We start from the raw sequence: 24,817 nt of genomic DNA on the forward strand, positions 1-24,817 counted from the left end.
GCCCAACAGTTGATTTTGATCTGAATTCTCTGCAGTGTATCGATCTCGATGGTTCCGATGAAAATCTTCACAAAGATCGTCCACGTACGCGTCCTAAAGGCGGTGAGAATTCTGAGGCATTCCTTCAGAAAGAATGAGAGCGAACAGTTGCCACAGCTCAACAGAGGGCATCCGAAATGAAACGCCTTCCTGGAGCGCACGATTCCACTCGACATCGTCTTGCAAAAGACCGGCGGCTATGGCTGCCTGTTAAAAGAAAGCACAAATGGACCCTTTCGATAGCCAAACATTAACCGAAAGCAGTACCGTTCCATCTGCCACATAGAACAGTAAACCATGCAGCCGACCTCAGCATTGGTGAGATGAATGCGGGGAATCCACTGTTTCCCAGGACTGTTGTATCATAGCAGCCGTCGGGTTGGCTTTGCGAAACGATAATGGGTCAAAATTTCATGATACGTCAATCTATATGCGGCTACATCGTTGGCCATCAGCTCAAAAAATTAGTCAGCGGGTTAACGTAGTATGATGCATTGACGGATTAACCTACGGGCGGAGGTGGAGGCCGCCAGGGGCTTTGCTGAGCAGGGGAGCCCCGCCAACCAGGGGGCCTCACCAACCAGGGATGCCTCGAGGAACGGGGGGCCTCGTCGATCAGGGGGTGGGGGGTTCTTCGTCCAGGAAGGACCCGCAGGACAGAGGAACTTCATCGTTCAGGGAGCCTCACGAGAATATGGGAATTATACACCATAGGATGTGTGATCTCGGGGAAACATTGTAGATATTATGAGTACGGAGCAACTGCGCATCAAAGTAGGGGTAAAGTCTACTCTAGTCTGCGGCGTCAGGCTTTCCCATACAATTTGTAGGCAGAAAAATTTTACATCCAAGTAGGGGCATAAACTACGCTTTGCCCCTACTTGGAACTACTTTGCGATAATAAAAAGACTTCTGTATTCCCAACCTCTGCTAACATATAGATACAAAAATCACTTTTTTACTTTTTAATCAACTTTATTCATTGTATAGCTTTAGGCGTATATAAGTATTTTGTTTACTATACACATTTTGTGTACTATTAAAATAGTACCAAGAATAATATTTTCGGCCTTAAAATCCCACCGAAACAAAACACTTCCAGAGTAAGTACACAAACACTATTTATGCGCATACATTGCCAGAAAAATCATTCTCTCGCGTGCTTCCGTTTACTTTTTTTCGCATCTTTATTATTATTTTTTGCATGAACATTTTTCCACCTCAATTGCTCGTTGATATTATTGGTATTTTACGGCTACTGATTTGTGCTATCTGAGCGACTGATCCTTTACTGCTGACCTTTACAGCGTCACAAAATCTCTGCACTGCTTTCCATGTGTTATGCATTGTATTTTGCCCTCTTTTGTGTTTTGCTGTGCTGTACGTACTACTGGCAGTGTGCGGTACATTTTTATACCCTGATGATTTAATTTCATGATAATTTTATGGTAATGACAACAGAATAAATTGCTGTACCGCTTTTGCCTCTACCTCGCCTCGCGTGCAGGCGAAATGTGTAGGCAAAATGAAAATGAAATGGCCGACAGTAAATGGCCCATCTACGATGTGCTGTTGTTGTTGTTGTACGTCACTTCCAAAGCGTGCTCCGTACCGGGATGATTTGGTCAAGAGTGGTTAGGCGGTACTTGTAACCATTTCACAAGGTATGCACGCTTACGAGCAAAACTAAAAGATGAAACAGTGAACGTGGACAGTAGTGATGCAGAACAGCAGTAAAAAAAAAAAAGTTGCACAATCACAGCCCAAGTGGCCACAATGAGATGCGCACCGAGCAATCCAAGGCGCGCCTCGCAAACGATGATGTGTTGGCTGTGAAACGCTTCGGCTCACGGCCAATTGTTTGTTGATTATGCTTACCATCCTGGCCTGGCATCGTCCCACTGGTCCGAACGCTCTAAGGAGCAAGCATTTGTGTACATCTGCATTGCAAAACACACCACCACCATCACCTTCGCTTACTAGTGCCGTGAATAGTTGTTCTTTGCTTTAGTGGTGCTTCTGCTCAACCGCAGGCTATACCTCGTCGTAAGTTGAAAGTGAATCTTTTACTGACGGCGGTTAATGTGTTTGCCTTTTTATGTGAACCAAGAGAAAATCCGCGAAAACGGCCCACCGTTTCCGTACGCCGAAAAGGCGAAAGATGAGTGTAAGCTCGAGCAGTGGTCAGCCTGAAAGGTAGTTTCGGATGAAGTTAGTAAGCGCAATGATTATGCTAATCAACAGGCAATTGTACAGTGAGAAGCCACTATCGTACTTCCTTTTTATGTCCCTTTTTGGTGCAGAGTGAATGTGTGTTTCGAGGTAAAAAAAACTGCAGAAAAATGAAAGTTTAGTGCAAGTATATTATTGTCCATCGATTCGCTATTGAAATTGTTGATGCCCCTAAAAGTATGCAATAATATTGTTGGAATCGCCAATTATGCGACAGCAGCATGTAAAAGACAGGTTAAAATTCAATTTGTGTCGATTGAAACCGAATAAACTAGGAACCATTTGTATGAAAAAAGACATTTTATTAGTAATTGACAGATTATTATCTTTATGAGCGTACCGTGCCAAACTTTTTAGCTGGCGATTTTAAAAGCAACTACACCAGATTTCGCAATATATTGTAATTTTTCTTCACATATTTCTTTACTTTATTCTAGATTATTTAAAACTAAAGAGTCCACTATACAACTTTTTGTTTATAAAATACTATAATCGATTTTTCTGTTTTTCAAATTTGATAGCTCAATCCTTATCAACGTGGCTGCCACGTGGCACATCTTTTGGACGAAATGTACCATTTTACTTTGAAAGTGAAGGTGATACGGTTTCAGTCGATGGTGAGCGATACAGGGCATTATTAAAATAATTTGTTCACAAACAAAGAAAGTTGGTGGGTGAAATTTAGTTTCAACAGAATGGCACTCCGTGCCATACAGCCCATGTGACAATCGATCTTTTGTGCACTGTTTTTGTTACAGTTCGAATTATCAGTCGAAATTCTAATGTCGCTTAACTTCCAAGGAGCTGCGATTTGTGGGTAGCTGTAAAAGATAAATGCTAAACCAACAAAGCAGTGACAATCGAAGTTTTTACAAAAAAAGGCGATGCCCTGGCCGAGATACGGTTGCACACAATACAAAATGAATTCAACAATTGAACCGATTATATTGGGTACTGCATGTCTAACCGCGGCATCCATATGGATGCAAAAAATATGTCATATTGAAGCGGAAGAATAGAGAATTTTTTCATCCCTGGATCACTGGCCATCATTTTGAGTTTTTTACTGTATTTAAAAAGCAAATGCACTTTTTCTTAATTGATCCATGCAATTGTTTCCCCAATCAACGTTCAAATCAAAGACATGCTAAAAGTTTCAACATTTCAAATGTAGATGTCGCTAGCACCCGACCTATTATTCTACTCCTGCTGGTATGCAATACGCACCCCAAATAGAAATGCTTCGCTCTTCAGAGCAACCGACCATTAAGATCAAGATCACCACACAGCAAGGTATCGCCAAGCTGTCAAAACACTCTGACGCATGGCGAACTGACACCCCGCGTGACAGATCTACGCTTCGTGGCTGCCAACAAATCAACGAAAGCGAAGCGAAAGGAGGAGGTGGTAGAGTTTGTGTGGCTCGTTGGATATTTTATTTGCCGACCGCAAGACCAGCACAGCGAGTGTGCTGTTTGTCCAGCCTAGCCTAGCTCGACAAAACACGTAACGAAAACAGTTTATTTACCGCTGGAAAGTAGAACGTAACGCAAGCCGAGAGTGTGTGGCCGAAACCGACGGACGGGGACACCGTGTGCGTGCGCGTTTAGATTTGTGTGAAAAAAACCCACCAATTCCCATCGACCTGCAATCATCATGGGAAGTAAGTATAATCGGTTTTTGTAGGGTGAAATTGTTCCTTCCCTCCTGTGAAACTATGATAGTATCCAGCACACGAATTCGACGACAAAAATCAAAGTGCCTACTATTCCTGCCGTGATAAATTCGTGACAATTTTCACTGCTTTTCCCCCCGGTTTTTACACGCCATCTCGCTCGGTGCAACAGCGTGTCGTACGGGTGTAGTCGTGCCGTCTCCTTCCCTCACCGACAACGTGCACTCTCCATGGGTTGCTGTGTGTACACGTAGACAGGCAAAAGCTCCAGGTTGGAACTTTCGCCTCCAACGGAACACCGATCCGGACGACGCGACACGGAATATTTGTTCCACTTTACCCCGAATCGTTGTGTGGCCTCATTTTTTTCTTGACATTCCCAAATCAAGAATAAATTTTTAATTCTAACGCATTTTCTTTTCTTTTTGCAGTAAAATTCCTGGAAATAATTAAACCGTTCTGCGGCATATTGCCGGAGATCGCGAAACCGGAACGTAAGATCCAGTTCCGCGAGAAGGTACTATGGACGGCAATCACCCTGTTCATCTTCCTCGTCTGCTGCCAGATCCCGCTGTTCGGCATTATGAGTTCCGATTCGGCCGATCCCTTCTACTGGATACGTGTCATTCTAGCGTCGAACCGTGGCACACTGATGGAGCTCGGTATTTCACCGATCGTAACGTCCGGTTTGATTATGCAGCTGTTGGCTGGTGCGAAAATTATCGAGGTCGGTGATACGCCCAAGGATCGGGCACTGTTTAACGGAGCCCAGAAGCTGTTCGGCATGGTGATCACCATCGGACAGGCGATCGTGTACGTAATGACGGGCATGTACGGTGATCCGGCGGAAATTGGTGCGGGCGTGTGTTTGCTCATTATCATCCAACTGTTTGTGGCCGGATTGATTGTGCTGCTGTTGGATGAGTTGCTGCAGAAGGGATACGGGCTTGGCAGCGGTATTTCGCTGTTTATTGCTACGAACATTTGCGAAACAATCGTGTGGAAAGCGTTCTCGCCTGCTACCGTCAATACGGGCCGAGGAACCGAGTTCGAGGGTGCTGTCATTGCGTTGTTCCATCTGCTGGCCACGCGTCAGGATAAGGTGCGAGCACTGCGGGAAGCTTTCTACCGTCAAAATCTACCGAATCTGATGAACCTGCTGGCGACGGTGCTCGTGTTTGCGGTGGTCATATACTTCCAAGGCTTCCGTGTGGATCTACCGATCAAGTCGGCCCGGTACCGCGGACAGTACAGCAGCTACCCCATCAAGCTGTTCTACACGTCGAACATTCCGATCATTCTGCAGTCGGCGCTCGTATCCAATTTGTACGTTATTTCGCAAATGTTGGCCGTCAAGTTCCATGGTAACTTCCTGATCAATCTGCTCGGTGTGTGGGCCGATGTGGGCGGCGGTGGTCCGGCACGTTCGTACCCGATTGGAGGGCTTTGCTACTACCTGTCGCCACCGGAATCGCTTGGACATATTGTGGCCGATCCGATCCATGCTGTGCTGTACATTGTGTTTATGTTGGGATCGTGCGCATTCTTCTCGAAGACGTGGATTGATGTGTCGGGCAGCTCGGCAAAGGATGTGGCCAAGCAGCTAAAGGAGCAGCAGATGGTGATGCGTGGCCATCGGGAAAATTCGATGATTCACGAGCTAAACCGTTACATCCCGACGGCGGCCGCTTTCGGTGGACTCTGTATCGGCGCACTGTCGGTGTTGGCCGATTTTATGGGTGCGATCGGATCCGGTACTGGTATACTGTTGGCCGTTACCATCATCTACCAGTACTTTGAAATCTTCGTCAAGGAACAGTCCGAGATGGGTGGTATGGGCACGTTACTGTTTTAAAAAGGGTGCTTCCTTCCCCCCCCCCCCCAAATTCATCCCCAACACATCGTCCCCTTCCTTCCTGTGTCCCATCACAAATCAATTTCCAGTTGTTCCTGTCTCCCGTTTGGGAAAGAATGATTTTCCCGATTTTTTTTTTTTTGTTTTTGTTTTACTCTCTCGTTTGATCTAGCCACCAATACGTTCCAAAATGCGTGGTCTTCACATATTCCCCCTTCCTTCCCTTTTGTTTCCTCTTCCACGGGATTAAAACCATTAATTTAAGCTTATAATTCTCCTTTATCGGTTTAGCGGTTAAGCGAAAAGGCAGGTTTAAAAACTAACACTAACTCTAGCGCGCGTGGCCGAAATCCCCGGTGTGAGAACCAGAGGACTCGGTCCCAGAGTGTGAGGTAGTTGAGAGCGTCGACTGAGCGAGATGTACGTGTGTGTAATAGATGATAATAAGAAGCAAGCGAGCAGAACGAAAAAGCAGAAGAAATGGAAAAGAAAACGTACTATTCGTGTGAATATAATGTTTTTTTGTGAATCACAACATTCGTTTCCCTCGCCGTTTGTTTTTGTTGGTCGAAGAAAAAAAAAGAATAATAATAACGAATGCGAAACGAAAACAAACATACCTGAAGAAGTTTAAATAAATCTTTCATTCACACAATACTCTCACAAAAGAAAACAAACAAATTGTAGAAGAAGGAAACTAAAAGGCGCAGCTTTTCTTATAAAGAAAATACGAGTTCATACACACTATATAACGAAATCATAATTCATTAGTTCTTTGTCCATTTTCTTTTTTTTTTCTTTTGTTGTGTGTCACACTGAAAGCAACTAAAATTCACATCGCTGCAGGGACAGATATAGACAAAAATAGATAATTATTATTCAAACTCAACACGCACTGCTGCTCTGTGTGTGTGTGTGTGTGTGTGTGTGCGGGGGTGGTCGGCCGGACATGGAACAGTTTTGCTTTTTCGTTTTCGTTCACGGTACACAGGTGGAACGAAAATAGAGGAACACTATAAAGGAGCGATATAGCAACCGTGCGGATTCACGTGGAAAGTTGGCACCACGCAGAGGAGAGTTGTGATTCCTATGTTAGAAACGAAACGCGTTTTGCGATGTAATCATGTGTCAATATCATATAATTCATCTTTTGACTTGTATAAAGTCGCTGCATAGTTTTTTTTTTTCTTTCAGAACAGAATAAATGAGGAAAAGAAAAAGAATACATACACGGAAACACAAATCGTATTTAAATATTAACCGTTTTTAGGTGATTCTTTGAGGTAAAACTCTAAAATGAAAGAAACACGGGTACGAGCGTAAGATGTATTATCATGGCTTATCTTACTCTTGCGGTTAAGCGCCTTGAAATATGTTTTCCGGTTGACACGGCTCGTTTCAGATCGGTGAAGCCGATTTCTGTTCGAAATTGTAACAGCCAACGCTAGATCGGATAGCAACACGTAAGCAACGAAGCCGTAAAAATGAACAAATCGCTCCAGAAGTCTTCGCTAGTCGTTTAATCGCATGAGTCCTGGACTATGACTATGTCGGAGGACACGATTGCTTTATAGCGAAGTGAGCGAACAAATGATTGGAATACAAAAATCCAGAAGTAAATCCGTATCCCAGCAGAATCAAGTAGAATTCTTTAAAGGCAAAGGGCAATACGTACTTGTTTGTGCGATGTGCTCATTTGTGAGCAGAGGAAGATTAAAAAGAGAGTGTATCCTCAAGACTGCCAGAGTTGTCTTGTTGGCGCTTCATGTCCAATTGAACTGATCGCTATTGGAAAGCTGGTTCTCATGTATGAGTCACAATACAACCACGGAGGTTTAAAAATAGGCTGATTGTTCGTTGATGATCCCAATCACCTCTACATCATCTTCTCATTAAATCCTCCAGACGTCTGGGCTTGAAATTGATTTTTAAAGTCGTGTAATTTAGACAACAGGAACGACCCGAACGAAGGTAAACTCTTGTAATACAGGACCAGTACAGTCTCATTAATTTCGGAACCACATCCAACAGCGTGCACATTAGTGTTTCGTTCTATTGTTGATCATTTCATTTCATTTACACTATAATTATTTCACTCGTTTGCATCAAATTTTAATTACAGTGTTTTTCAATCCAATTTAAGATAATGCAATCCGCTCTCTACAGAGTACAAGTTTTGTTCTGCTTTACGGTTTGTTTTTCACTAGTTTTCACTAAAATTACTAGAGCAAAAAGTACTTATTTTCACATGTGTTTTATGTATGTACGTGTGTATGGATGTTTTGTGTTTAAATTGAAGAGCATTTTGTTAGTTAATAATGGAACCTGCTGTGGAAGCCGCCTACAGGACCATAGTGTTTGTGTTATGTTTTCGTGGATCTGATGATAATAATGATGATGGTTCTTATTTCTGTTTCCTTTCTAAAGGATATTATCTCCTGTGTATTTCTGCTTCCTTTCCTTTCAACGAATCTATTTAGTGCACTCGTACACAATTCATTTAGCCTTTGAGACTGTTTTGTTTTTGTTTCTTATCTTTTTTTTTTAATGCACACACACATTCGTTTTCCGCTTCCGAAACTAAAACGTATAGCTTTGTTCTTTTCTTCTACTGTATTGCTTCGCTTGTCAAATGCTAGCGCTTTATGTTTATGCAATTTTTTTTATGTTTTGCTTCTATCCTTTTCATCTTCTTCAAGAAAATACATATTTTTAACATCTCTTTCATATAAATTCTGTCAGTGCTTTTTTGTATAGTTTAGAGTTTTTCGCTTTTTGGTTTAGATAAGTGTTTCATTGCCTCATGTTTTTGTTTGTTTTCCTTTTTGTTTGGAATTTGCCAAATCATTTCGCTGATTCGAATTCAAAACACATTTGTTGTTTTTTTTTGCTTTCTTTTCCTTGCGAAAGCGAATCTCAACTGAAACACTTCACAATTGACACTTTTTTGCAGGTAAATCGGTTACAGGGTTATACACATCTTACAGAAAGTGATAGAATGATTAATATATAAAAAATCGTAGCGCTTACAATAGTTTGGGAAATTAAACAGGGAAACTAAAAAAAAAACATTGCAAAAGTGTTGCTAATGGAAAAGGAAAATGTTGTGTCTAAGAACCAGTTTCGATATCTTCCGATATAAAAGTGGATTGCGCGCAGATGAGTGTGTTGCAGTACAAGAAACCACAATCAGCAGCGAATTTTTGGTGGGGCACACATCTTCAACTTTCACCAAAGTCAATGTAGTATCATAAAAATTCGATGCAAAAAATGCAAGAGGAAAAAATTGACCCAATTTCATCCGAGAATGGTAGATTTTGCTCGCAGAAGAGATCAATGCTGTCACCAATATATTCAGCTAACAACTATGAAATAAATTTCTCTATTAGGAGAGGATCAAGATAGCTGGATTGCTATCCTTCCTGGATAGCTGATATTTTCAATTTATAATTCGCGATCTTTTAAAACAAGCGAAAAATATGAACAATTGATCATAGAAAATGTGACCCTCACCCTTGCTGCCGCGCAAAAAACACCACCTGGCATTGAAGATTACGATTTATACAGCTGGAACGATATCGAAGCCAGTGTCGCTTACCACATACCGAACATCAACATCAATCGATCTTGACAATCGCAAAGCTCACAGGCTTCGTACTACTTTTCATCTAAAATCAATCACCCAAAATGTTTTGAATTCTGTAAACTAAATACTTAATTGTTTTGTTTCTTTTTTTTTTGTGCTAATCAGTTCAGCTTCAGGTTCGCTTTTCTAGTTTTGGATAGCTTTTTAGATCACCATACTCTCTCTCTCTCTCTCCTCGTCACATTTAGTATCATTCGTTTCGCTTACTAACCTCCCCATCCTAGTAGTGCTACTGATGATGATGATGATCGTCTCTAACAGGGGAGTGCTAGTTTGAGATCTCTCACACATACACACAAGTCATTTTATCAATTTTACTTTAGTGTGGTAGGGAGTTCGTGCCAGCTTTTCCTTCTTCTAGCGTTAAGGAACAGGATTTTTATGTCCTTCCGTCACTTGATCACACAATGATCGCGTGTGCTCCTTAGTACACGTGTACCGAAATTGTGTACCGAATCCTACTTACAGCGATGATGTTGTGACACTTTATGTTAGGTGTTTCACTAATTATTTCTTATCCGTTGCAGACTTCATTTACACAACACATGCACATGTTCGTCACAGTAACACACAACCCTCTGCTTGCTGTTCCAGTACTGTTTTTTTTTAAATCTTATTTTACAGTGATTGTAGATGTAGATGGGAAAATAGTAATATCTAATCAGCGTCACGTTCTTCTTTCACGACTAACATAAAGCAGGAGAGCTCACAATCTCCCATATTCCCACAAAAAAGGGACAACTGATGCAGGGAAAACAAATAATGCAGGAAAGATATGAAATGTTCATACATTCTAATCATATCACTAGTTTTTAATGCGCCAGTGCCTTTCACTCACATTCAAAATCTCACGATTACCGGAGCTTTCGCACGTTTCCACGTCCTTTTAATCAAAACCGGATTAAGCAGTCAAGTTGGAAAGCAAATTAAACGCTGTTAAATATACAGTAACCGCCAATGAAATTGGACCACCAGCTACTGGAAGGAGATTGTGAAGCAATTTTTCAACGTATCTTCCTAGCATTTTTTGTAAAAGTTTGTTGAACATTTTAGGAACATGTTCGCTGCCATTTGATTGGCTACACGTAAGTCATAAGACCCGTAAATAGACACATAGGAGCATTGATCAATTTTAAAATTAAAGCAAAAAATTCTTTATCGTTTTTGGCAGCCCTTTTTTACATTTTTCAACTCTAGGGATTGATTAGGTAAGCTAATAAGAAAGATAGTTTTTTTTTGGGTCTAACATTGTTTAAACTTATTGCAGGTTTTTTTTTTACGTTCACAATCATTCATGAACTTTTGGACAAAACAAAAAATCGGTAGATCGGTTCATTAGCTGATGATCATTCTACCAAAATTCGGTAAAGTTATACCGACTAGAAGCGGTCTTATTTTATGGGCGGTCACTGTAATTTGTTTGTAAAAAAGAACAAAGAAGTTATTGAATTCTTCGATTCCTCACTGTCCAAATTGTTGTCCTCCTGATGCTTGATGCATGTTTCTGCTCCGCGGAACCGTGCGGAGGGGGGAAACCCTCTATTCCTAAAGCCTTTGCGCCTCACTCTTTTCTCGCCTCGCCTTTTCTTCCCAATTCTCAGTACTCTTCCTCCTCCCTAAGTATCTATTTTTCCTTTACGTCTTCTCCATCCCATTTACACCACGTATCCCGGCGTACGGTTCAACTATACACATCATATTGGAACTTAATGCTACTTCTTACTTATGTTGTTTTTTTGTTGTTTTGTTTGACACCTTCCGCTTTTTAAAATTACGTTCACGCCATAACTCAATATCACTTGCTGTATATACGATGTAAAATAGAAAACACAAACTACACACGCACACACGCATTCATATTATAATATAAAGGGAGGGTGGAAGGAAAAAATTAAACATCTTCCAACTGTTTGAACGTCATCGACATCGATACATTGCCGATACGGAGACAGAGCGAAGAGAGAGAGAGAGCAGGAGGTTCATTTTGTGAAAATTCCCTCGTTGCAAGTTTGGAGCTTTTCCTTCTTTTGATTTTAGATTATTTTAGATTATTTAAACATTCAGTTTTTGTTGTCTGTTGTGTTCATTAAAGCCAATACCAAACAATATCAATCGAATCAAAACTCCAAACACTTGCGAAGAAGGTAAGTTTTTTTTTGCGTGGGACACATAACACGACACGGTTTATGGATAATATCTTGTCCTACGAACATAATTTCGTAGCTAGAATGTGCCGGAACAGTAGAATAAAAGCATGCTCAAACTATTCTAACCTGTGTACTCCCTTTTCCGGATGGTTAAATATTTATATATGTAAATATATATATTGCTGAGTTAGGTTCTGCATGCAGTAAATATGTGTGCTTCCCCCATACATAGGGGGAATTGACGATAAATGAATCCTTATTATCCTTTTCCTACTGTTCTCTCTCGCTCTTGCTCTCTATCTAACATTCATCGGCGGTGATCTCGCTTCCCGCGATGTCTCGTCCAACGAAATGAAAGGCTCCTATAGCATACAAAAAAAAAAAAATCGCTAATTTGCTAAGCGCCTCGGGCGCATAACGCACTCAATCACAATCAAGTGTACCTTAACATACTAAACAGAGGGTTCGACAAAGAAAATTCATCCCCGGGGGTGTAGATTTTAAGTTTGCAGATCATTCACCGAGGTGACGATGTAGATCGAGCTCACCTTTGCCCGCTGGATCGCGGTGACCGTGTTTTCGCCGAGCATTTTAAACAGTATGTAACCGATGATGATCGCAAATCCGGCCACTAGGACGCGCACGAACGAGTCTTCGTTCAGCTGGATGATCACCCAAGCGCCCGCACCGGTGATGCACATCAGCGTTACGATGATGATCGTTTTTGCCCAGTGCTGGATCGTGAAACCCTTCTCCCAATCGAGCCTAAGACAGAGAGAGAAAATATAATAACACCGTTTGTGTCAGTACAGGTGTTTTCGAGAATACAACAAACAAGTTTACAATTGATTTGTTCTTTTATATTATGCGCGCCATCACCACCACCACCACCTTACCTGTTCGATCGCTCGATTTCGTACGGCGAGTCACACACTTTGCATTTTAGCACCGCGTCACTGTTGGCACAGCTGTCCACCAACCAGCGGCGCAAACACTCGTGATGCACCGAGCTAACGTCACCGATGCACTTGCACGGCTGAATCAGCGGTTCCGGTTTATCCGTATCGTAACAGATCCAGCAATCTTTCTTCGCCAAAAACGATTGTCCCTCTTCCGCGTTCGCTGAGGTGGATGGTTCGGCCGGTGCTTCGGCTGTACCCGCGCCGCACGCACTACCACCCGCAACTGGATCGATTTGGCGCGTGAGCAGCTTGCGCGGATTCAATATCCACAGCTGTTCCGGTGCCATCGAGTTCCACAGGCAGCACGGGAACCAAAGCGCAACACCAACCTCCGCCAGCCGGAATACAATGTCGTGCCAGTTGCGTGAGTATACCGGTACCCTGGAAGGAAGACAGGCACACGATTTTATTGCATTGCTGGTGCCTCTGTCGTTGTGAGTCGGATACTTACTTCTTCTTCCAAAAATCGCCCAATGTTTCCGAGGTGAGAAAACCGACGATCACTATCATCATGATCGCCTGGCTGAGCAATCCGAAGCGCGATTGGTGTAGCTGGGATGCGTTCACATTTTCACTGTTCGGCACTACACCAAAGTCATAGACGAAGCCACCACGCACCTGGGTAATGGAAATTGAGAAACAAAGAAATAAAGGGGATATTTAGAAAATCACAGTCTAATACGTATGGATTGTGCTCCAAAATGATAAAATGAAGAGTAGATAATTTTTAACAAACATTATTTAGACATGAATTTGAATCCTATTGCTAATTCTGCCTATTAACGCACTATTGATTTGTAGTGAAAAACCCTTAACAGTGTTGTTAAGGGATGTTTTCAATAGAGAAGCACTAATAATTGTTTGAAGCAGACAGATTATCGTACTACTTCAGCGTATACATAGTGATCGATTGATTCACGATCAGTGTATCAACTTAGCAAAATTTCACAGAACACAACCTATCTAAATCACTCACACTACACAGTTCTACATTATTAGCTATATTCGTCGAAACAATTCTTAGCACGATTTCTTCTGAATTCTATTACTTCACTTTCATTTTCCACTTACCTTGAAAAACACCTCCACACCGTAGATGAGGAAAAAGATAACCACAATCAGCAGCAGCACCGCATAGCATCCGTTAAAGAACGATGTACTGCGCCCGGTAAACAGATGTGAGTATGCAATCTCCGCCAGAAACAAACTGTACGGCAACAGATTAAACGCCAGAAAGCCGAGGAAACTTTTCGACAGGAATTGCGATCGTTCCCAACGGATACCTTGCAGGTGGAAGATCTACAATGGAAGACAGAACACAGAAGCGATTGATGAGCCATGCAGTAATAGTTCCAGTACTAGATTAAAACCTCAATTCATCCGAAAGGGTGGGATCGGACACATGCAGCTTATTTGGATATAGCGTTTCCAATTAGCACTACCACCCTCCCGTTTGGGCAACGCTCCTCTTCCTAACCGGCGCAAAATTTCCGACATAATCGCCTCAAGGACAGACCCAGCGCAATAAAGAAAGCATTATTACCTGGACAGTATGGCGTCCGGTACGCCACAAATGGTTAACCTGCCCATTCTCTGTACATCCCCCCATACACTTATTGATGCAAATATTTACAAACACACGCGCGCATGCACACAGTCCATTGTGATTGAACCGGGCAATGTATATCCGGAGCGGTGAAACACCTATATCTCAAAGAGGATTTGCACGTACCAGACGACCAACGGATGGTAGAACAATCTTGCTCGCTAGCGCACCAAATGTGACTTCGCCTCTACACCGGAGACAACTGAAAAGGAAGCAGTTGAATAACGCCATCGGACAAATAATGTGCAACACACGTAAAGCCGCTATGGCCGGTACTTTAAAATATCTGTCGGGCCTATTATCACAAAACCAACCACAACCCATAGGACATTTGAAAATGGGACTGTTTAATAGCAGTCCGTCTCATTCTATTGGATGTTCTCGAGTGCACTGTTGACACTATTTTACACAAGATGCTTTACTACGATCCCTCTCATTCCATAGGGCACCCACTTCAAAAGGTAAAAAGCCACTTGCTGTACTAGAGACCCGGGAGCAAAATGAAACCAACCCAAACACGCGAGTTGTCATCTGTGGTTGATGATTTACGCGTTCCACCGACGGCACCGAGAATTTTTACGTAGTAAAATGCATCTTTTACTACCCTATTGATATGGGTATCCTCCCTCTTACCCTGGAAGGGCATGACGAATGTATTAGCGTATATTAGCAAGCTTAAACGGCAACTTTCAGCCACCAAGTAAAGATCGTATTTGAGTGGCTTTTTGTAAAGTGTTGCAAAAGGAATTGGGTGACCCAATTATACCATGCACAATATCGATTGCAAGCTTAACACAATATCAGCTTTCAGCACTATCTCCTCCTTCCAAGTTAAGATGTAAGACGTCAGAGATAAAACCGAGCACGGTTGGTGTAAGTTCTAGTATGCTAGCTATACGTCGTTTTGACGTCATTCTGCTAACAAATGAACAATCCTTTCTTGTAGCATTATGAAACAAACACGCCCGGCAACACCGCCGATAGTGCCCATCGGTCTTCCAAGGAAGAGAATAAATATGATGTCATTTATCTTCTCTTTTCATCTCGGCTTTCCAAACCACTTACCTCGGCCCACAGGCATACCACGAGCGAGGCGCAGGTCATAACGAGCGGATAGTACAGGGACATCAGATACGAAACCCATGCTGGTTGTAACGTTTCCTGTTTGAAAGAAGCACATAAAGAGCGCAGAAGAATCAGCATCCCGTCCCGGGGTAGAATTCGCCTGCATTCATCTATACTAACCGGTGTGGTGAAGTAAGCGCCACGCAGCACTGCCGCAACAAACACGAAGAAATACAGCAACTTTTGGGTAGTTAACCGGCAGGCAGCCAAAAAGCTGGGCTGCTTTAGCCGCTGGTACTCGGCGATGATGCATATCATCAGCTGGACCAACGATACAAAGCCCACAAAGTAGAATACGGCGGAAATACCTTTAGTAAAACAGAAAATATTTATTTGGACCGAGGACAACTTAAGGATAGAACGGGGAGTACATGTGTGCGAACGGCTGCAACTTACCGGCATGGTAGGGTAGATTAAAACCGGAACACTCTTCGCCACTGTAGCGAATTTCGCACAAACACGTACCATTCAGACAGTCGCCCCGGCCTGAGCATTGTGCCACTGTCTCAGGCGAGGTCTCTCCTATCGGGATAGAGGAGCACCCCATTAGGCGTTCGAATCGTGATACCATACTATTACATTAGAAATCTAAGAAGAAAAAGAAGAGAGAGAGAAATTTATTGATTATTAAATACGATTGAGATATTTTTTTAAGCGGTACCCTTAACATGTATCAGAATTCTCTTAACACACAAAAAAGGCGTAAACATCACGTCTATTTACGCAATGTTTTCAAGCATTGGTCACATCAGTCGACGGGTTTGCTGTGTGGTGTTATTTTAAGTTGTCACACAAGGTCGAACTAGTTGGTCGAAACTGATCCTTGTTCCCGTTCGATGCTGATATGGAGTGGCATTCTAATTGGGAGGTGTTTGGTAGAGTGATGGAATGATTCCCAAGTTCCCAAGTAGTTCTAGCGTCCTAAGCGCGGGTGTAAATAGATATGTTTTAGCTAGCAACTCTAGCAACAGCTAAACAGGGTAAACATTCGGACGCAGGGACGGGACCTTTCACGCGTCTAACCTTTACAAACCATTTAATAATAGATGGACTATCGTACCATAAGTTCTACGAGTTCTTGCGTAGGTTAGGTCGTAACAACCGGTAGCAGTAGTACATCGCGATATAATCCGTAAAGTTACAACGATACGCGATGCACGTGCGGAATCGATCCATCGCCAACTACCACGTGTAGAGCTCGGATGGGTGTTTGAAAGTGCTAACGAGGCATTAAAAAAAGAGCTAGTGCGGCTTCAATTAAACGACCAACTGACATGTTTAACCGAAGAACAATTTCCCAGATATTGATGTTGTTTAAATATAAATTAATTAATTATAGGTTAAGTTTCTAAAGGAGTTCCTTGTCTTGTAACATGTAATACAATCAATTTAATAGTAACGCATTTAACCTTTCATACTTTTTAATCATCTGTTCGGTCAATTTGTATCGTTTCACCCTTCCGACTTGCAGCTCAATTCTGCACGATCTGAACAACCTAGTTGACCAGCGTTGAAAGTCGCGTGTGGCGGGATGCATTCGTTCGCTCCAATGCAATGGTGTGCATAGGGAAAGGGTAGAAATAAATATTGGCTACCACTAATTTCAACCCCCGCCAAACCCCACCTATCCCGATCCGACGTGCTGGACACGGTACACTGTGCTTCGATACTACTTCCTACTTCGCCCGAGTGTGTGACTAATGGCGAAAAGAAACGCCACGGTACGCCACCCCTTCGGTACAATTGCACTCGGCTTCGCGGGTCACACACTTAACGACTCTCTACATTGTTTTGTAGTGTTTTCGCTTTTCGCTGCTTTTTTTGTTGTTGCTGCTTCTCTTCTTTGACGAAGTCTCGCGTAGTGCGAGTGCGGGTGTACTCAGTTGTCCGCGAGCGAGTACATCCCGTTGGAGGGGTGTCAAACATAAACGCTTTTTTGTTCAAGTAAAGGAGCTGGTTTTATGTTGTGTGTAGTTACCCAATTTACAGGTTGTTGGAGCATAAGGTAAAAAATAGACCGTAAGTGCGATGTTTTCATTGAAAATTAGCTACACCAAATAGTTTTACTCCACAGTAAAGCTTTGGAAAGGGTTGGTAGTCAGAAAACGCAAAATGACGTGATATTTGCGCCTTCATTGCGGTCATTGATAAACTCGTAACTACGACGCATGATAGAAATATAACTATTTAACAAGGAAATATGGTTAATTCGTTAATACCACTCTGAATACTTTTAAAATCGAATAGCTGAATAGCCATTAGCAATCTAATGGCTATTAGCATCATTAGCATCAATAAATCAACAAAATATAATCGATTTGATGTGACGGTTAGTGTATTCTTTTCCTAATAAAACTCAATAAGACTGGTTTCAAATGTAATTTAATAAATAAATTTCAGGATTCAGAAACATCATAAAACGTAGGTCATACACTCTTAAGGTAGGAGTGCCGATGGGTTTAAAAATCAAAATTATATCATGTGTGTCACACTCCGGTCAAAGGAATAATGGCTTATGCACAACAAGCTGATGAGTAAACACGCCTGATGTCTGGTGACTTTATTGTTCGACTGGTGATCGTTCCAGCCAAGCTCAGCTCAAAATTCGACGATGGACTTGTTGTCGACAAAAGTGGCTCACTAGTTGCTCGAGCAATGATCATTGCAATTTCTGAATCAAACGTGAAGTGGAGGATCTTTTCTCATCGTTCAGATATATCTGTAAAATGTTTCTTCTCGCAGTACAAAAAAAATCAAGCACAAACGACCAATTGCAGGATCTATTTTCGCCTTTAAGCTAAGAGTTAATGTAAATAATTTATTTTTCGGACTTATCATAGGTGATTTCTTCGTTTATACAAAACATCCTGTCGCGGATTGATAATTGCCTGATAAGAGGATTAGAGCACGAAAAAGATAAGAAAGTTGTCATGAGTTTCTTCATTCAATTTTACATTCCTTATTTCTTCTGGAGCTCACAGCAAAATGCTCACAATGATATTTCACTCCTTGGTTTAGTCGAAAGAGTCAACTCTGCTCGCTGTTAAGGACTTACCAGCTCGTACAATGGCCATATAAAGTGCAGTCGATGGCATTGGTTGCAATCGACCGTAGATGATTTAAGAATGTTCAGTAGTAGGTCAAGCCCAAGCAGTTGTAGAAGGCCCAAGCTTAATTAGAAAATCATTAACACGCACGTTTACCTATCAACAAATAAAATTCTAGATCTAAGGTGGGATTTTAGACGTTAAAATGCAATATCTGTAGGTCGTATGTCCTTCAACCATATAAGAAAGTGTTCTTCCATGTTTGACACCTCTGGTGTACCTATTTTGCATATCGTCCCCGACTAGAAGCAAGGTGTCAGCCTCGTGAGGGCGATACGGCTGCCATTAAACGGTTAATGGTCAACAGATATTGCAATGCTACCGTGGAAACAGCCAGTCTGTTGGTAATTATTGTGCTAAAGGTTCGTTATGGAGGTAGTTAAAATAAATAAATAAAAAAACACACATCATACGCAGGAACCCCCCTTCTCTGTCCTCTTCGACGGTTATCAAAGTACATGCGGATCGACAAAAACAATCGTGTTAGAAGCAAGTTCGTTGACCAGAAAAATAATCCTTTCTTATTTCGCATTCGTCCAATCAAATAGAGAATACAAATGACGTACACTGTCAGCAAAAGGACTTAAAATTAAAATTTAAAAATTTACTTTATAAATTTATGAATAAGAAAATCCTCCTTTTCGCGTATGAGACTCCTCTTACTTCGATAAATAAAACCATAATAAGCTCCGCGCCATTCATCGCACCCTCATCCATTACGCAGATAAAGCACAAGATAAACATAATTTCCGCAATATCATTCCAACGCTACCACCACCGGCTGTTTCCATATCTGTGTCCCGTCCGCAGCTGATCACATTTGGCCGATGATTGCCTCTGGAATGTTCATCATATAGACACGATAAAAATAAACCTTTCCCTCGGAACCGTGTGATCATTCTCTCCCACATCGGGCGAGGCTTGGACGAGGGTGACCTAAACGGTCCATTCAAATGGGTTCGGTTTATTTTCCCATTGCTGTGTAAAAAAAATTTGAACCCCGGTCCCGAATTTGCATTTGTATCTCTTGATCATAATATTTATGTGAATTCTCCCTCTAAGTATTCTTGGGACTGGGTAATGATTCAGAAAAGGATGACACAACCCTTCGGGTCTCTAGTGCATTTTTTGTCACAAGGGAGGAACATTAAAATTGATTCACATTCGCTGCAATTGCGCATCGGGTGTGTGCAAAGCGCAGCGCTACAAGCTGACGCGAGGTGTTAGGTTTAAATTGCACCTAAACCGATGATCGTCGTGTATATATCACGGAAAGGAGAAGGTTCCGACGGGAGGAAGCATGGGTGTGTATGTGTGTGTTGGGAGGTAATAAACAATAAAACATATTACTATACGGGCTGTTCTATGTCGCGCTCTCTACGATTTGCACACAGACACAATGCCTCCTCCTGCCTATTTGATCAACACAAGGGGGGTGGATTTTTGTGCCGAACCACCCCTTAAAAGTGGTGGTTGCTACGACACCTTCACCTTCACACCGACTGTTGCTGCGTTTGGAGTTGATTTTTCTCCGTTTTCCTGCCACCAAACCACCGCCTACCAACTCGTCAACTGTCTGCCATTTGCCATCGTGACGGTCTAATCTTTTTTCGGTTTCTCGGCTACCTTTGGAAAACACACACAAATGCGTGTGTCCATATCCAACAGTCTGCTTCGCCGTACGAGTGGTTTGGTACGTGGATTGCATATCAAATCGTGTGGTATATCAATTCTATTCCATTTCGTGGGCCTTTAATCGTGCGGTTCGTGCTTCTTTTTGGTTTCAAATCCACTGCTCCGGAAGTGGAATATATGGAAAATTCATCTCATCACGTCACGTCCAACGTCACGTCCGTGTGCAATAAACCATACTTTTTGGCCAACAGTTTTTCTCCTTGTAAAACCTAAAAGCTGATAGCAAGTTGTATTAATTATCATTAACAGCAGCATTACTTTGACGGTGTGTTGGCTCTATACTTTTCCCTTCCAAATGGAACTAATAATAGAGTTATACTTTTAACCTTTTAGCTCATCCCTTGTGCAAAAATCGCATAATCATTGTGCAAAGTACATTCTCTACGTGCCAAAAAGGAACAAAATCGAGGGTATCATCGTATCGACCTCCGCGATTGACCCCAAACACCTCCCCCCCCCCCCCCCTTCCTTTGATCCGTCCTCCCTGTTCAGCGTTGCACGCACATCAGTCAGCAGCACACATTTTCACTGATAATCGACCCCAGAAAACACTCCACAAACCAACGCGATGGGGGGGTGGATTATGGAAATCCTACCACTTTGCTCCACCACCAACAGACTACCCAGTGTTGTCTAGCGCTAGGTTCCACAGCCAAAGCAATAATCACTCACACCACAAGGACCTTACAGATCATAGCTCGTAATTTACTCCCGTCAGTGAATTTTTCTCATACTGGTTTTGGAGTTGTTCGACTTTTCACATCCCCTTTGTACACCCCACATACAAACACACAAACACACAATCCCTCCCCCGTTGAATAAACTCACAAAACAATACACACCGAGCAAATACGAATACACCGTCGTACAGAACACAACTTTCGTTTCACTACTGCTGCATTTTTCAACCCTATTTTCACAATGCCACGGTACTATGATGATTCACGACTTGCACGACCGTGCACTTTTCACAGACACACACACGTACAGTGAAGGGCAAATTTTCAAAACAACCAAAATCCAGTCCAGCAAACTACGGCACCGTAGCACAGACCCAACTTTCGTCAGCAGCCCGTTTTTCTTTATGCTGCTGTTTTTTCTTTGTGTGTGCGGATATTACGCACGCCAGACGAGCCAGGTTGCTGGATGTCTGTTCTGGGTTGCGGATGCGGTGAACGTTTGCAAATTGCGTACTGTTTATCTCCAACAAGGCATACGTTCGATAGACAATGAGAACTAAACAGGGTTGTATAAACGACTTGGATCACTTTCATTTTCTTGACAGCTGACGAGCAGCCAAAAGCAGTGTTGCCAAAAAAAAGTAAAGGCTCTTTTTATGCAATTTTTTTTTAATTTTTCCTCTTCAAAATGAAGAATCTTGTTTATATGTTGATTCTGCTAATAATGCTTTAAAAATAAACCCTCGAAAAGTATTGTGTTTGGCTTTGCTTTTAAAGATATGATTTTTCTTCTGAGCTTTCTATTTTGATTTCAAAAATCTTTTTACAATATGCCACCATGCCCAACTACGCTTGAACTGCCAATTTGAAGCTGTCAAAAGCGATTGTACTCCATCGCACTCTCTCTCTCTCTCTCTCTCTCTCTCTCTCTCTCTCTCTCTCGTTCTGCCATTGACGTTGACACAACCAGTCGAACAAATAAACGCAAACGAAACGCGTACGAAAGAGAAGCAAGAGCTTGAGTTTGTTGGAAAATCAAACCGAGAGCAGAATCCCAAGCTGACATACCCCCAGAGGTACACGGTGCGCATAGAACAAAACGGTGGTGAGAAGAAACGAAAGAAAAAAAACCTGAAAACTGCCCAAGAAAAACGGGTAATAAACGCTGCATAAAAGTGCAGTGTGATTGAAGACTCCCGTCCCACGGCACATACGCTAATAAGGGGTCAGAAAGAAGGGAAGGAACGTTTTTTTCCTGCGTCCTGCCGCTGTGCGCCCCCAAAGCGCGTAGCTAGTATCCCTTCATCTGTACACACACACGTACGCTCACATATACCCTCCGTGTGACACGCGTTTGTTTGCGTTTGTTTGTGAAGGAAAGGAACGGCCAACATCCAAAAAAACAGGAGCTGGAAACGATGGCCGATCAGACAGAGCTGCGGATGAATTTGGTCGCGATCAAACGGGTCGACCCGTACGCAAAGGACATCATCAACTCGTCCGCACACGTCGCACTGTACGTGTTTAACAATGCGGAGAATGAGTGGGAAAAGACGGACATCGAGGGCGCCCTGTTCATCTACAGCCGCTTCGCCGAACCGTACCACAGCATTTTCATCAACAATCGGCTCAACACCAACTCGCTGGTGGAACCGATCCGGGGTCAAATCGAGCTGCAGACGAAGCCACCGTTTCTGCTCTACCGGAACGAGCGGTCCCGTATTAGAGGGTTCTGGTTTTACAACAATTCCGAGTGTGATCGTATCGGTGAGGTCATCCAGAAGTTGGTGACGGATTGCGGCGATGGTGGTGGTGGCGGACCAGCAATGAACGGCGGTGGAGGAGAACCCGCAGCACCGCCTGGTATCTATCCGGGTACAATGAACGGTTCCGTCGGTACCGCGGAACCCGAAAGCAACAGTGTGGACATATTTACGATGCTCACGAAAGCGCAGGAAGATTTCCAAAACAATGCGACCGTCCCGCCAAACGCGGCCAAAACGATGGAGCAGCAGCAGCAGCTTCCGGTGATGAATCATCATTTGGTGATGATGCCTAATCATCCTGGGGCGGGTATAGCGATCCCGCAACAACAGCATTCACACCATCAGCAGCAGCAGCAGCAGCCAATTACGAACCAGAACGCACCCCGCAGTGTGGTCAACTTTTTCGCTGCGGCAAAACAACCGGCCGCATCGGAAGTTCCGCTGTTTAAAACGCTCGCTCCGGTACATACGCTGGAGCAGATCGAAAAGCAGCATCGTGCCACCACACCCCAAAAGGAACACCCGAACAACGGTAAGGTGACACCGGATGTGACCGAGCTCGAAAATAGCTTCAAACGGATGGGCATTCCAATCGTGGCCGGTGCCGGGAACAATGGCCCACAGACACCGTCAACCGGCATGCCGGAACTCGGTACCTCACCGCTGGCAACGTTCATCAATGCGACCAACCTGTCCGCGGCAATGCGCGCCAACCATCATCAACCGGTCGTACCGAAGACGAAGCTGATCGAAATCAGCGAACTAGAATCACGACAAAGCGCTCAGCAGCAGCAACAACAAACGCCACTACACGAGTTGTTGAAGAAATCGGAACCCATCGGTGGGAATGGATCTACGGGTGCGACGGTTGTAAAGCCGGCCCTAATGCCACCAACCATGTTTATACCGACCGCATCGCCTGCTGCGACCCAGGAAGCTTTAAGCAGTCTACTGCTCGGTGCAAGTAGCACACCCAACCCGAACTCTCCGGCCGGTGGCGCAACCAAGCAGCAGCAGGGCAACGGGCACGGAACTCCCGGAGGTCAGCCGAAGGCGGCCAACATACAGGGCAGTACAACGCTCGGTTCCACGGCCAAGTCACGATCGGCGGGCGCTAAGCAGCAGCGAGATGCTCCGTCCAGTGTGGTCACTCCACCGAAAGCCGGTGCTCCCGGGACGGCTAGTTCCAACAAGATGTTCGATATGCTGTCCGAGGCTAAGACTAACAGTAACCTGATCAACAACAACAGCAGCACGACGGGAGGCGTGGAACCGCTCACGCAAAACCAGCTCATCCAGGCGGTCAGCTATTTGATAAAGCATGATCCAGATTTTGTGCGGAAGTTGCACGAGGCGTACGTTAAATCTTTCACCGAAATGATATCCAACTAAAGCGGTGGAGCGCATTAGTTTGTCTGTGCGTGTGTGTGTGGGTCTGTTGATCCGCGTAGGCGTTAGAAGACAGCTTTCATCCCATACTCCCTCGGAATTACCCCGATGTGTCCTTGGGGGGATTCTTATTCTAGAGCAAAATTGTTAAGGATCAAAGAAAGGCAGAAAAAAGGAAACCGGACTACTTGATAGTGAGCAGGAAGGAATCGAGAGAGAGAGAGAGAGAGAGAGAGAGAGAGAGAGAGAGAGAGGGGGGGGGGCGGATTTTTATTGAATTTTTCGATATTTTCATATTTCATTTGGACCCAATTAATTGTATAAAAGCTTTTTCTACCCCTTATTTCTTTTTTTTTGTCCTTTATTTCTACCCCTTATCATCTTTAAGAAAATCCCAAATTCACTGTTTTTAGAGTTAGTAAGGACTCTGTGGCAAATAGTGAGAAGGATCTAGAACCTAAAAAGCCCCTTAAACTTAGCCTTCTTTAGCATCAAATCAGCAATCGATCCTCTTAAGGTTGTCCGTGGTAAGCTTTTTTATATGTTGAAATTTTTTCATTCCGATGACACAAGTGTATGTGTGTGAATGTTTTAAATGTATTACAAGGAAGACATGAAATGAAGTTCAATACGCCAGACAGATTAGAGGAGTAGTTTAGTTTAGCAGTTGTAAATTAGAAAACCGCATATTAGGCTCCCCAGTTTCATGAATTGTTCGAGAAGAAAAGTATTCTGTACCAGCAGAACCTCCCCGCCTCTTTCACTCTCCCTCTCTCTCTCTCTCTCTTTCTTTTTTACGATCTTGCTGCGAAAGCTCACACGCACACAGCATGAAGGAAAAAGTTAAGGCAGCGAATAATCCGTACATCCCGATTGACACCATATAAAAGAGC

General features: G+C 43.1%; 3 protein-coding genes across 3 annotated transcripts; 2 read left to right on the top strand and 1 right to left on the bottom strand.

Moving 5' to 3' along the window:
• Positions 1-4,362: 4,362 nt before the first annotated feature.
• LOC126565192 (protein transport protein Sec61 subunit alpha) lies at positions 4,363-5,823 on the top strand. Its single transcript, XM_050222341.1, has one exon. The coding sequence runs from the start codon at positions 4,530-4,532 to the stop codon at positions 5,799-5,801; it is 1,272 nt and encodes a 423-aa protein (XP_050078298.1). The 5' UTR covers positions 4,363-4,529; the 3' UTR covers positions 5,802-5,823.
• A 6,271-nt stretch (positions 5,824-12,094) lies between these two features.
• On the bottom strand, positions 12,095-15,871 carry LOC126564502 (uncharacterized). Its single transcript, XM_050221567.1, has 7 exons — positions 15,684-15,871; positions 15,408-15,595; positions 15,228-15,323; positions 13,628-13,855; positions 13,008-13,174; positions 12,491-12,937; positions 12,095-12,359 (listed from the first exon to the last, which is right to left on the bottom strand). The coding sequence occupies exons 1-7, from the start codon at positions 15,856-15,858 to the stop codon at positions 12,095-12,097; spliced, it is 1,566 nt and encodes a 521-aa protein (XP_050077524.1). The 5' UTR covers positions 15,859-15,871.
• A 6,313-nt stretch (positions 15,872-22,184) lies between these two features.
• On the top strand, positions 22,185-23,933 carry LOC126564863 (mRNA-decapping enzyme 1B). The gene has a single exon (XM_050221985.1). It carries the CDS (start codon positions 22,188-22,190, stop codon positions 23,925-23,927), a length of 1,740 nt encoding a protein of 579 aa, XP_050077942.1. The 5' UTR covers positions 22,185-22,187; the 3' UTR covers positions 23,928-23,933.
• The last annotated feature ends 884 nt before the right edge of the window (positions 23,934-24,817 follow it).

This window comes from Anopheles maculipalpis, chromosome 3RL (assembly GCF_943734695.1).
Source record: "Anopheles maculipalpis chromosome 3RL, idAnoMacuDA_375_x, whole genome shotgun sequence".
Taxonomy (NCBI): domain Eukaryota; kingdom Metazoa; phylum Arthropoda; class Insecta; order Diptera; family Culicidae; genus Anopheles; species Anopheles maculipalpis.

What these genes read in the sequence shown, in the direction of transcription:
- LOC126565192 (XM_050222341.1), top strand. Translation starts at nt 4,530, where the DNA reads ATGAGTTCCGATTCGGCCGATCCCTTCTACTGGATACGTGTCATTCTA.
- LOC126564863 (XM_050221985.1), top strand. Translation starts at nt 22,188, where the DNA reads ATGGCCGATCAGACAGAGCTGCGGATGAATTTGGTCGCGATCAAACGG.
- LOC126564502 (XM_050221567.1), bottom strand. Translation starts at nt 15,858, where the DNA reads ATGGTATCACGATTCGAACGCCTAATGGGGTGCTCCTCTATCCCGATA. An exon ending in TAATCTACCCTACCATGCCG is followed by an intron (nt 15,596 to 15,683) that starts GTAAGTTGCAGC and finishes GTTTTACTAAAG; the next exon opens with GTATTTCCGCCGTATTCTAC. An exon ending in GAAATCGAGCGATCGAACAG is followed by an intron (nt 12,360 to 12,490) that starts GTAAGGTGGTGG and finishes TCTCTGTCTTAG; the next exon opens with GCTCGATTGGGAGAAGGGTT.